The 14327-nt window shown below is 34.8% G+C and overlaps 1 protein-coding gene across 3 annotated transcripts in view; it reads left to right on the top strand.

Annotated features, from left to right (window-relative positions):
- The window catches only part of LOC149799332 (fibronectin type-III domain-containing protein 3A-like), a 264342-nt gene that overhangs the window by 45604 nt on the left and 204411 nt on the right, over nt 1-14327 (top strand). Inside the window, exon 1 of one of the 3 annotated variants that reach the window (XM_089958643.1) lies at nt 2023-2402. The exons of 1 other annotated variant lie outside the window; for it this stretch is intronic. In XM_089958643.1, coding sequence (XP_089814769.1) covers nt 2392-2402 — 11 coding nt within the window. In that variant the 5' untranslated portion in view covers nt 2023-2391. Of the gene's footprint in view, nt 1-2022; nt 2403-14327 lie in introns of those variants that run through there. One more of the 3 variants, XM_089958642.1, reaches the window with a different exon arrangement.

The following is a 14327-nucleotide window of genomic DNA, read 5'->3' as shown; positions in this document are numbered from 1 at the left end:
GCAGTTACTGCATTTTGTTCAAATAAAAGTAACGTGCAGAGAACAAAAGAAACAATAGAAAAGTAAGACCAGTCAAGCAAATATCTCTGCAAAATGTTTTAAATAGGTCAAGTAAAAATAACCAATCAAATAATTTTGGTTGTGTAAATTGCAATTAAGTGTTTTAACTATAATTAACATCGTAGGAAAGGAACAGCTCTATTATTTTCACCCAGATTGTTATAGATAATATTAAACATTGTGAATAAAAGAAAAAGAGGACCAAAAAGGGACACTAACTATTTAAAAATAATTGGGATGAAAATTTTAATCTTGAAAGTCAAGTTCAACAGGAACTGGTCAAACCAATTGTCAGGGCAGAGATAATTCAAAACTTCAAATGTATGTTTTATGATTTGTGTCACAAGAACAATTTGGCCAGTCCAGGTGTTTCAGAGTTTTGAAAGTTGGCTCTTGTTGGCCATGTGAGAAATATAATGTAATGAAAATATTTCTGGAAAGCTGAAACTGGTTCAAAGCAACACTCGTTACTTTGTTTGACATGGTTTCCGACAAGAAGAAGATTACAGTGATATTTCAAAATGCCTATTAATAATGTACCTTTTACTTGTCAAGTATTATAAGGTTCGTTCTAAACGACTTTTATTAATGGTCACCGAAAGTTCAACATTCTATGGAACAAATGCAGCACAGGAGTTTGGTGTTTTATGTATCAAAAGGAGGAAGTAACCAAGAAAAGCATGGGGACCTGCTATTCTAGTGTAGGAGTCTTGTTAGAGTAGTGTCCCTTTTTGTCCTGTATACATGTAGTAACAACATTGATATTATCACCAGTTGTATTTTCTAGTATGCTTCATTGCAGTTTCGGTAATTGACTGTTAGATATCATCTCCCTTGGCTTAATTGTATTAGGTGGCATGCATGTAAGATATGACCAATGGTGATGGTTTATTATGACATGTGTTGACATAACATTTAGATATTCTTTGTGATCCAAATTAATGAAAATTGTGTAATTTGAAGATACAGTAACGAATGAAGTATGTGCCTACAACCAGTCTGATTCAGTTTGAGATCAGCTTGTAATAAGTTGATTTTACAGTGACCAATATTGGTTTTTGTTCTACTAAACTATTATAGTAGCCTGTTAGATGAAGCATTGTATTTTGTGTTAGATTTATCTTTAGAAGTGTTATTTTCAAAATTACATTTTTCACTTGAATAAATGTGAAACCTGTAATGTTATAGGTGAATTGAAAGGCTAACAGAACATGGTCTCATGTTTGTGCCATTCTGTTGGAGATCTAGATTTTAATTAGACTTGCCTGGAGTAATTGCCATGTTTATTTTGTAAAATATCACTTGTAGTTGGTGTTTGTGATGTCGGAATATTTTCACAGCATACTTTATTAATTTTATTAAATTTATATTTGAAGTCTTGCTTGATACAAATGTCCACTGTTTTAAATGAAGTGCTTAAATTATAAATGTTTCATTAAAGCTAAGTATTAATTTGTACAGTAGGCTTCTGCATATATGATAGACATACTTTGGTCCTGCCTCCTGTTACTTGATTCATCTGTATCTGTCTTCCAAAATAAAAGAGTAGCTTCTTGTACATAAATATGTATATTGAATTACTTACGCAAAAAATGTCAAATAAAAACAAATGTTAGATCAGCTGCTCAAGTTTCTTTTATGCTTTTTATAGTAATATGTGTGGGTGGCAGTTCCATTAATGACATTATTCCCATCCCATTTCTTGTTAATGTTTTTATTCCAATTATCAGTACATGATAACTAGGCAACCAGTAGCAAACTCAGCCCATAGACTCAGCCTGTGTGGGCAGGCAGACAGCACTGGCATCCTGTACAATTATGCCACTGTGAGGAACTGTGACGTCATTGCCATCATTGATTGAACTCTCCAGACTTGTCATTGATGCTAGCAGAGTCAATTGACTTGAGATCTTGTTCCCTCTATGTCTGCACATTTTCACTGTCAGGTTCACAAGTATACTTGTGAATTCAAAAGGGCCAATGAGCAGTCATTTACATTAATGAGCATTTTCAACGCTGTCAACTTTGTCTTGTTTGTGTCATTTGAGACAATGGCAGTGGTTTAATTAAGCTATTAAATATGTATTATAACAGACTTAACAGACATTCATTACCAGCAAGCGCAGACAGCATATTTCAGTCACACAATATGGTGGACATTTCGTAATGGTCTTCATGTACAATTGGAAGGTCTTGGTTCATAGGTTGGATTGAGATTATGGATTCTTTCACAAAGTGGGATATTGTGTCTAGACTCTGAGATGTTTTCTGCACAGTCATCCTGAACTTGTCAGCATTGCTGATGTACTTTTCTGCTTCATACTGCCCAGCATGGTCAAAATGTAAGTCATGTTACCTACCATATGGAGCATTCAGTTTCTCTTTACCTTTTTCATTTTGATGCATAATTACATGTCAGTGTACTGAAATTTTCAAGAACACTGTATATTGCTCCAGGCAGTGAAGACTTTCTAAAATGTTAATTGTTCCTATTTTAATATTAGTGTAGTATCTCACTTTTAGGTATGTCAAAAGTGGAGAGTCAGCATATTTTTGAGGCTGTAGTTATGTTATTATAACTGCATGAATGTTAAATTTTCATCTTATTTCAATATTGATGTATTTATTCTTTTCTCCTGAAAATTTTAATGCCGATGTAGAATGATATTATTGTTTGAAAATTTTCTTTTCCCATTCCACTTCTTAATCATATAAAAACTTGAACTGGTATTTATATGGACCTTATTAAGTGGTTTAGTGAAGACTGTACAGTAAGGCCTGATTTGAAAGACTGTCTGTCATAAAAGACAGCTTGTTAAGAAAGACCACCTTTCATGAAAGATGACTTTTTTCATGGATGGATCAACTGTACTGTATATTTTGATAACTTCTGTTGAGAGACCACATGTCTTTAGAAGATGCTTTTTATTAATATAAGGCAAAATGAGTCAAATAATTTAAACTGTTCAACTGAGACTTGGAGGTAAGAGAAGTAATAATTTTAACTTGGGCCAGTTTTTGGGTAGACAAACATCAGGATGGTTGGATGATAAATAGACCCATATAAAATTGTATGATAAATAGACCCATATAAAATTGTATGATAAATAGACCCATATAAAACTGATAAATAGACCCATATAAAACTACAGGTGTTGAAAATAACAGTTTCAACCATCAGTGAAATACCTGCACTTTTAAGTTTTCATGTTATTTTGGCAACTTTTTAATGGCATTTTTTTTGGGAAAGCATTTTATTTTAGGTGCCTCAAACTATTGCATCAGTTTTCATTAATGATCTGTCATTAATTTGTTGTGATGTCAATGAAATTATTATGATGTAATATCAACTGTCATGCCCTCCAATTATTTGTCCATTGACTATTTCCCCATTCAGTTTCCATACAGAATCTTCAATTTTCCAACATCGACCATTGTAAAACATATTAATTAGCATGTAATTATGGTCAACATGAAATCTGTTGATTTCAAGCATGAAAGGTCAGTGTTACAGGGACTAAAACATCCTTCCACAAAATAAATTGATTTGTTGTATACCAGATACCTTGACTAGACAATGTAATGGCTTACATTTATGATAAGGAGGGCATGTTTAAAAGTGAGATGACATTAATGGTTTCTGCACTCTCAAGTTATTTATTACATACTTTGACCATACTGTGTGCATGGCAGTGCATGCATTTGAGACTAAGAAGGCAGCTATTCATGTTGGGGCTCAAAAGTCAAAAAGGTCAAGGTCTAGATTACCAAGTCTGAAAAAAAGAAATATGGTTTTCACAAAAATAACTTTAATTCATTTATGGTTTGAAACTAATTGCATTTATGAACATTTTATGGGATATTTTGCAAAGCATAATATTAAGATTGCCCACGAAGTCCTAATCTTTATGATTTTAACTATGCCATTTTTAATGAGTCAGTCCTTATTTATTAAGTAATTTATGGGTTTTATTGGAGTGAATATTCTAACAGGAAAATTTGAAACATTTCAAAACTGTACTGCTTGATTGACCAGAATAAAAAATGGAGTATGCTCACAGTGAGAACATTTTGCTGGCAGCATTGGAATAAATGCTTAAAATTAAATTGTTTTGCATGATTTGAATGCATTAAAAAGTTTACGCATTTTTAGTCAATTTGTCCATATACAGATGTGCTGCTTATCAACAGTGAAATTTAAAATCACACATCACTGTCAGGAAAATGCAAAATTATAACCTTTTCAAAATGCCATAACAACCATTAAGTGTAGCATATATAGTGATGCAACTGTGCAGTGCCCGTTGATGTCATTGGCCGCTGGATTAGTTTGTTTCATTTAGTATTGATGTGATGTCACTTAGTGACATATTAATGTACACGAGTTCTGCTGTTTAGTGTAGGAGAATATGACCTGTGAAAGAGAGGTTTTGTATATAAGAAATGTAATAATACTATTTACCACATTATGGTAGTCTTGCTGTTAAAATGAACACTAGTCTGCCTTTGCTTATATGCAACTTTTGAAATTTAACACAAACTTAGTGGATATTAATGGTAATAGAGATGTTGCAAGATGCAATCAAGAGAAAAGTGAGAAGGTTTCCAGTCCCAAAAATGCATCATTCTCTGGATCTAGAATTTGTTATAGATCATGTTCTGCTGACCTTTTGCTTCACTGGTCAGTATTTAGCTTTCAGATTTCTGAAAGTGACATTTTTGGAACATATCATTACTTATGATAACATTCCTAATGTGAATTGAAATGCTTTTATGATAGGCTACTAAAATCAAGCACACTGGGAATTCCAGAAGTCTCCAAAATCTTGTCTTGGTGTTTGTCAGATCTCCATGTAGGAATGGAGAGATCTCATTTGAATCAGGTGGAGGCTTCCCTGCAACCATATTTGCCATGTAGAAACCCAGTTCAGCTGTGACAGTAGACGCCCAGTTCAGGACTCACAGTACCAATTTAGTTCCCACAGTAAACCTATGCAAACACCATGGCATTAAAAATTCAATAACTTTAAATTTGTGAGTGCTCATGAACAAACCTATATTTATCAGTATAGATGAAACCTGGATGTCAGCTTCTGTGTAGAGAAAAGAATAGGAGCTGTGGCATTTTCTGGACCTGCATGTGTTTGAAACATATGCTTTCAGTTCTGCACCAAAGAGTCAGGTGCTAATTTTAGTAATGAGAGTTCCAAACTCAGGCTGTTAAAGGACTGAAATTTTATCAATAAAACAAAATCTTTAATTTTTTCACTTACGACTAGGATAAACTCGCAAAAGATTGTTTTTCATAAAAATATAACTTACAGTATTAACCAATCCTGGCCAGCCAAACCCATATATACTCCATTTCCAGGCTGGTTCCCATTTTTCCATACAATTAGCACCATGTGTCATTTGGCTGTGACACTGTACATCCATATCTTCTGTTGTAAATATCTTGGTATATCAGTGTTTATGGTTTTCATTATAATTTTTGTTACTGAAAGAATGTTGATCTGCATATTAGTGATACAGAAGCCAAGCTGTTTGCTTTTGGACTCTTCTTACACTAGAAATTAGATAATACGGTGGTCAGCAAGCCTCACTGGCAATCCCAACATTTGCAAAATTAAATATTTCTCATAGTAAATAAATAAATGATTTACATGGTTGACAATAACAATAACAAGAAACCAAAGATAAATGAACACATAACATAATTCATCTTTGAACTTCTGTTAAAATCTTTTTAACTCTTCTCATCACATCTGTTAGAAAAAATATGTTGTGTTAAGCCGAGTAAAAATTCACATGACAAGAATGTGGTGAGTATTGAATTGGATTTTTTAGACCGAGATCACTGATAGGTGCATGTCTTTGCAACATGGTGACATCATGCAGAACATACTACATGTATTATTAAAAATTACTTTTATTGCAGAATAAATGTCACTATACAATATCAGAAAGTGGTACAAATACAGTAATTTATAAGTGTATGATCATTAGGCAACTTTTCTGCCGATTCTGAGTGGTCTCATTGTAAAGGTGGTTTGCTAGAGAAGTTTACCTGTATTTCAGTCTTCCTACATGATGGTTGTAAAATGTTTTTGAACCTGTGAATTGACATGGTTGTTACCAAGTTATTAACTGTTAATGAAGTACATTGGATTCTGTGAATTTTATTTTCACCCACATTGCTCCAAATGAAAAACACAAAATATTAAAAAGTACAAATTGTGCACAATTAGCTTTATAGGTAAATTATATTTCCAAACTAATGAATGCCATCATATTAATTGGTAATCAATACATTCTGAATAGGAATGTTTTCTGAGTCTAATTACAGTGGCTGCAGTAAAAATGTTCTAATTGAAATTGGATGGTCACAGTTCTTGGAAAGCATGTGTGGGCTGAAGGACTTGCATAGTTAATGTAATTTGGTATTATGGATAAATTTTGAGCTTGCCTGTCCAACAGACTAGTGAACTAACAGTATAGCCCTGCCTCAGCCATGTGTCATATCCATCATCCATCAATCAACAGTTGCTTGATATCACCCAGGAGTCATATTTTCTGATCATATTTTGAAATATGATGTCAATGAATTCCCAGACAATTTCATTGATGAGCCATGTATATTAATGAGTTGATCTTGCATTTGATTGGCTGACCTTATTATCACTCTGCAGGCAATATTCACGATCCAGTTTTGATCAGTCTTGGAATATTTGTTTATATTATTAAGTATTATATTATTAAGATCTCAGTTCGGTTTAGTAATGAGCAAGATCCAGTCATATTCATGAGGTTGTCTTGCAGCTGATTCTCTAAGTATTTTACCATTGGATCTTGGGAATGATATCGCTGATCCAGTTTTAAGCAAACTTGAAATATATGCTCATACATGTATCCTAAAGAGTCAAGGCTCAGCCAATGTCTATGAAAGAAAGTTTGCCAGTAGCTTCCTTTGAGTCTGTCATTCTTCCTGGGGTTTCCCGGGTTTCTCTTTCACCAGATATAATGGCTGCCATGAATAGCCTATTATGTGCTAAAACTTGTGTTGAATCCACAAACAAAATCTTTCATGTGATTCGCTGAGGATGTTGCCTGAACAATTTATTTCTGATCCAGTTGTGATGAAACATGGTAAAAAGGTATAAATAATAATAATAAAGTTTCCTACCTTAAATATTCTCAGCGTGTTTTTTTTAATGTTTTCTAATTTCATGGTGTTTGTTTTTGTAATCATATCATTATATGTTTTTATCTTACAGGTGTTGTCTAATGTAAAGTGCTTAGAGCTTCTAAAGATTAGGCGCTATACAAAGTCCTCATTATTATTATTAATATAAATCATTGAAATCTTTTACGCAAACATTTATGAGCCATGTCCATGCATACTGGTGTGGTGATTTGTGTCTGATTGACTGAGATTGTCAATTTTTTAGTGACTATTTTTAATTGTATTTTTATAAAACTGGCGTTTATATATATGAAATAATTTTTTCTCAGGATATAACATAATAGCTAAATCAACATGATATCAAGTTTGTTTTGTTTTTGTGGTCTTACAATACCAGATGAAAGCCTGGCCATTGAAATAGTCAACTGTTAAGCAGTGTAGGTCAGGAGAGCAATATTAGGCCTTCTTTGGACTCTTCATATCTTGTATCATAGAAGAAGTTATTTTTTGTGGATAACTAATGAACTTTCAACATAAATTATCAGGTATATCAAGTTTAAGTAATTTTATTTTCAGTGTTAACATTACAAATGTGCATTGAGCTGTTCAGTTTTAAGAAATGTCCTATTTGACTGCCATGGATACAGCTATATACGAAAGTGCATTATGCAATAATATCTGCTGACTGGTAATGGACCTGACATTTCTGTGCTTGAAATAGATTATGGAACAATTATAACACTTTTATCAGGAGACTAATAGATTGATTGGTACTTTCATTGATGTGAATCAATATAACCTTTTGACCAGATTGCACACAATACAAACAGGTTTATTTCAAGCAATTTTCATGGAAGAAAATGAATATTAACTTCATTATTTTGCTGATATGATGATAATCTTGTCAAACAATCTGAAAAGCTAAACTGATGGTTGTTTGGCTGGTTATTTTTTAATTGGCTATATCTTACTGTGGAAATAAGAGTGAAGTGTCTTTCCCAAGGACACAAAAAGGCAGCCTGGTCTGGCTGCCTTGTTAGGGTATGAAACCTATGACCTTTGGATTACAAGTCCAATGATCTACTAAATGCACAATAACAGATTCCTCATAATTAATGATGGTTAACGTCTTACACATGTAAAATGTAGAGGGAAAGTGGTAAATTAATAACAAATTTAATAACGGTAATTTTGCACTATCATTTTTTTAGATAGCTTAGGCAGATGACTACTTCTCTCAGGGGAGCTGCAGTTCCTCAATGGATAGCAAGCTGCACTCTAACCAGAAGGGTGCAGGTTTGAATCCTACGATTGAATCAGCCTGTGTTTGATACCATGGTGTGTTTTTGGGCAAGGAACTTTGTCTCCTTATTTGCCTCAACACTAAGTAACCTACTTCTGTTTCTGTGCTGTAAAACACCTAACCAAACTTTTCTCATTCTCATACATTTAGCGACCTACAATAAAAGGATCATCAGTTTTAAGATTCTATAGTCCTCATTATAAACACTCCATGAAAGTCATAGCATGAATCACTTTATAATGAGACCATCTTATAATGAAATACTTTATACATATTATCTCACTGTGACCACTTAAACCAGTGGGATCTTGGACCATGCATGCCTTATGGTTGTTGTTGTAGGGTTTAACACCATTTTCAGCACAAGATATTCTTTATATGACAACCAGAATTAATGGTGGAGGAAGAACCCGGAGAAAACCCGGAAAAAAACACCGACCCACGAGAAGCTACCTTATGCCTTATGGAGGAGCTACATTATCATGATGGCCCATATGGTGAAGTAGTGTGGTGTATTCATGTTTGATGGCAAGTTATTCAGTATAAACTGTCATCCAGTATCAAATATTTTCACCATCTCAGGAGACAACTGGTCATGAAATTACACTCAAAGCAACTTTATTTTCATATTTTACTTAATTTCCAGGTAGGTGTGACAGTTGTCTGCATTAAGTTGTTTCGTTACAAATTTTATACTAGTTCTAATAAAAAGGTAAGAACAAACATTTCTGAATAGATCTCTGTGATAAGGTAAAATGAAGCCATTCTTGAAATAAAAGTTGTCTCTGAATTTACCTCTGTCTCTAAAATAGGGGCCCCATATGATAGTTTGGTCTAAGGCACTGGCTTTTACAGGTCTATTTTTGTGGGTTCAAATCTTGGGTTTGGCCAACATGGATATGTAAGAAAGTTTGCCATTAGCTTCCTGAGGGTTGGTGGTTCTTCCCAGGGTTTTTCTGAGGTTCTTCCACCAGATATACTTGTTGCCATGTACAGCCTATTTTGCTCTGACAATTTTTGTTAATGCACAACAACTCTCTAGGGTAGAAGAAAAAAACAGGACTTGAGAGCAAGCATTTCTGAAATAAATTTTTTTATCTTCAAAATGAGTAAAATGTAACATGACGTATATATTTTAATGTTGTTTACTAAATTATATGAAAAAGTTGTTGGATGTCTTGTGCCACTTGAATACAGGCATACATGATATTAAATTTGGTTTAAAAAATTTGGAATTAGATACTGCAAAATCAGCATCAGATTTTGTAACAGTAGCTACAGCAACAAAATGTGTTGCCTCAACCTCTGGCATTGATTTTTCTGCTGTATTAAATGCATCATGTATTGATATTCAAATGAAATTGATAATATGAACTGCCTTGCCTTGTTGTGCTGCCGCATTATAAGCTGCACCCCATGAATTTATTTTCAATCCAGTCAGTCTAATCATAAGGAGAGGGATCAGACTTCATCTCCTGGTCATAAATTAGACAGAAGATGGACTTGAATTCTCAGAGATTTAATTTATTGATTTCTGAAGATGCTGAAATTTAAGAAATATGGTGTGTCATTGGTGCCTGTGTGCATCTTGACACATTGTGACAAATGGAGCACTTGCTATTGATCGTGTTGCCTGGTCGTGCTGTAACAGTAGTCCCAGAAGGCCATTATGCAGTTGCTATGGTTATAGTCAACATTTTGGTCAAAGCTGTTGTCCTTTCTAGTTAGGAAATTCTCATTAGCAATGTATTCCACTTTAATTATACTTGATACCATGTAGTTGACAGAAATGAAACAAGTGTATTATTGTAAAATGACTTTCGGTAAGGTATACTAATTACCTGCTAAGAGCTGATAGAATGTCCTGTTGTCTGTTTTATGAAGTCATTCTGTTAGCAAAATTTTATTGTCACTACGCCAAAACTATTTGGAGGATTGCCATTGAAACTTAACACACATTTATTCCAATGCCTTGTTGGTCTTTAATAAAAGTGAAATTTCTCCAACAACCAAGTGGCCACCAAGTCAGCTGTCTTGAAAATCTTGCTATCTACTCGTTCTGAACAGATTTTCTCATCAGCCTGGTGTTTTCATTAAAAGACCTGTCCAGTTGGCCAAAGTGGTTAAAGCATCCGCATCTGATGTGGGAGGGTGCCACTTTGAACCTCTGCCAATTCTTACCAAAGACTTATAAAAATGGTACCAGCAACTGCCTCACATGGTGCTCAGCATTAAGAGTTGGTGTTAGGACTGGTCAGTCTGGTGTCAGGATGATGTGACTGGGTGGGACATGATACCACATGTCTGCAGCCTGAGTGCTAGACATCACGATAAACTGCCACATTGCAATCATAGTGATATGGCTGAAGAGATTCTTAAAGCTGAATCACACACACAGACACACACATATCTTATACTGTCTAGATTGTCCAAAATGAAAATGATTCTGCTGGACATTCAGTATGGTAGCCACATTGGCCATCTTGAAATTATTGTTATTGCTAATCATATCAACATTGGGTTTTCATTTCTTTTACATTATGATTTCTTGTAGGTCATACAGAATCTTACATACAATATGGCTATTCTAGGTCCTACATGATCCAACATACAATATAGCTCTTCTAGGTCCTACATGATCTAACATACAATATAGCTCTTCTAGGTCCTACATGATCTAACATACAGTATGGCTCTTGTAGGTCATACATGATCTGGCATACGATATGGCTTTTGTAGGTCATACATGATCTGACATTGTAGGTCCTACATGATCTGGCATACAATATGGCTCTTGTAGGTCATACATGATCTGACATTGTAGGTCCTGCATGATCTAATATACAATATGGCTCTTGTAGGTCATACATGATCTGACATTGTAGGTCCTACATGATCTAACATACAATATGGCTCTTGTAGGTCATACATGATCGGCATTGTAGGTCATACATGATCTGGCATACAATATGGCTCTTGCAGTTCCTACATGATCTGACATTGTAGGTCCTGCATGATCTAATATACAGTATGGCTCTTGTAAGTCATACATGATCTGACGTTGTAGGTCCTACATGATCTAACATACAATATGGCTCTTGTAGGTCATAGATGATCTGGCATTGTAGGTCCTGCATGATCTGGCATACACTATGGCTCTTGTATGTCATACATGATCTAACATACAATATGGCTTTTGTAGGTCTTACATGATCTGACATACAATATGGTTCTTGTAGGTCCTACATGATCTGGCATTGTAGGTCCTACATGATCTAACATGCAATATGGCTCTTGTAGGTCTTACATGATCTGGCATACAGTAGGGCTCTTGCAGGTCCTACATGATCTGGCATTGTAGATCCTGCATGATCTAACATACAATATGGCTCTTGTAGGGCCTACATGATCTGGCATTGTAGGTCCTGCATGATCTAACATACAATATGTCTCTTGTAGGTCCTGCATGATCTGGCATACAATATGGCTCTTGCAGGTCCTACATGATCTGGCATTGTAGGTCCTACATGATCTAACATACAATATGGCTCTTGTAGGTCTTACATGATCTGGCATATGATATGGCTCTTGTAGGTCGTACATAATCTGACATAAAAAATCGCTATCACACTGGTCAGCATGAAAGTACTATTGCTCCTTCTCCTGAATAGATTGTCACATTGAAAAATAGTTTCACTAAAAGACTTGTGTTGTCTAGTTGGTGCTAAATGTTTGTTTCTCCTCCTGAATCTATGTTCATAATATCTACACAGGGTTTTACTGAAAGGCTATGAAATCTTGAAATTCTTATTAGACCCATCTATATCGCTAGACTTCATATATTTAATTGGTCTTTAGTGCAAATGATACCAAACTGACCTTCAATATGACTACCGGTACCATTGGGGCCATCTTAAAAATTGTGTTGTTGCCACTCCTTGTGCTTTTATAACCTTGGGGTCATTACTAAAAGACTGTGTACTTATCATAACGAGTTGGTCCGAAATAAAAATGGTGCTGATCTTATCTCCAGTGATGCTGCAATGGTGGCTATTATGAAAATCTTATCACTACTCCTTCTGACAAGATGTTCACATTTGCATAGAGTTTTCACAAAATAAACTTGTGATATCTAGTTTTATTGGGGTGTAAATAGTCTTTATTTGACACCCAGTATTATCACCATTACATTCACCTTATAATCACTAATCTTATAATCACTATTCCATTTGACTGGATAGTAATAGACATCTGTTTTTTACCAGTAGACTTCTTATGGTACGAGTCAGACATCCAGTATTGCCACCAGGGCAGCCATCTTGAAAATCTTATCATTGCCAACTTGGTCATAAATGAAATGGTACGAGACGGACATCCAGTATTGCCACCAGGGCAGCCATCTTGAAAATCTTATCACTTCTCTGAGGAAACTAAAACTTTTATCATCATGGGATTTTCACCAAAAGTATCATGGCTGCCATGGTGGTCATTGCAGCAATCCTCTTATAGCTACTTGACCTGAATGGATGTTGGTATCAAAATTGGGTTTCCTATAAGAGACTTATGATATCTTGTTGAGAAGTTAAAGCATGCATTAGGTAAAAAATAAAATTCAAGTGAATATTGGGCACCAGCTGGCCTACTAGAATACTTTCCAGCTATTTTGGGCTGAAGACAACCTGATATACCATGGTGTTGACTTATGTTTACAATGGTGAGATCATCAAATCTTTTGTTCTAGCTTTCAACTGAAATCGGTTGACCTGTGCCTATTAATGTTGCCAATCAAAAATGAATTAATTCATACACATGTGAAAAATGACTGGATTTTTCATTTTGAGGGAGAAATTACATTGCTCATAATGAGATGAAATGTTGATGTTACCTGGTTTTAATGGAACCTAATGTTTAGGACCAATATCTTTCAAGATTCAGTAATATTCAAATGATTGGCATATTCAGCTTTTTGCATATAATGGCAGCATCGATGCTTTAAAGATAACTGCTGTCATTTAGTGATATCAGTAAATGTGCTTGATCTGCAATGTTGCATAATGTATACTATAAGCAATTCTCATCAACTTGTGCTTTTTTCTCTAGCAATACCACATTCAGTGTGAAAATTATAGATACATTATTTTAAGGAAAGAAAGTACAAAAATATCCATTTAAACAGTCCTTTTACATAGCCATCTAAAAGTCAATGCTCTGGTGGCCTAGTGGTTAGATTGTATGCCTCAGATGTGGGAGGTCACAGGTTTGAACCCTGGCCAAGTCATACCAAAGACATAAAAATAGTACTAACAGCTGCCTCACCTGGCTCAGCATTAAGAAGTAAGTGCCAGAACCGGTCAGCCAGGTGTCAGGATAATGTGACTGGGTGGGACATAGTGCTCCATGTCTGCAACATACTGCCCCAGTGCTAGACATCATTAGAAACTCACTCACCCTGCAGATGTTGTAGCGATACAACTAAAAAATTGTTAAAGCCACATTAAAAATCCAAATAGCACACAAACCATCTCAAAAATCTTAAAACAACTCTTGTCTGAATGGTGGCATTGACATCAGGTTTTATTTTTTATAACATTTTTTGTGCAATATCTAATTGATTCTGAATAAAAATGGTAAAGATCTGACCACCAGAGTATCTGCTACAGTTTTCAGAACCCAACCTAATTGATCTTATATGAAGTCAAAGGTCATTGCTTACATGTTAGTATTTTAATAATCTTATGCACATAGTGACTTGTACATATGTGGGTGAATTTTGACCACACT

Source organism: Sinohyriopsis cumingii, chromosome 5, assembly GCF_028554795.1.
Source record: "Sinohyriopsis cumingii isolate HCF-2022 chromosome 5, ASM2855479v2, whole genome shotgun sequence".
Classification (NCBI taxonomy): domain Eukaryota; kingdom Metazoa; phylum Mollusca; class Bivalvia; order Unionida; family Unionidae; genus Sinohyriopsis; species Sinohyriopsis cumingii.
This window is presented reverse-complemented; position numbering and strand designations above follow the sequence as displayed.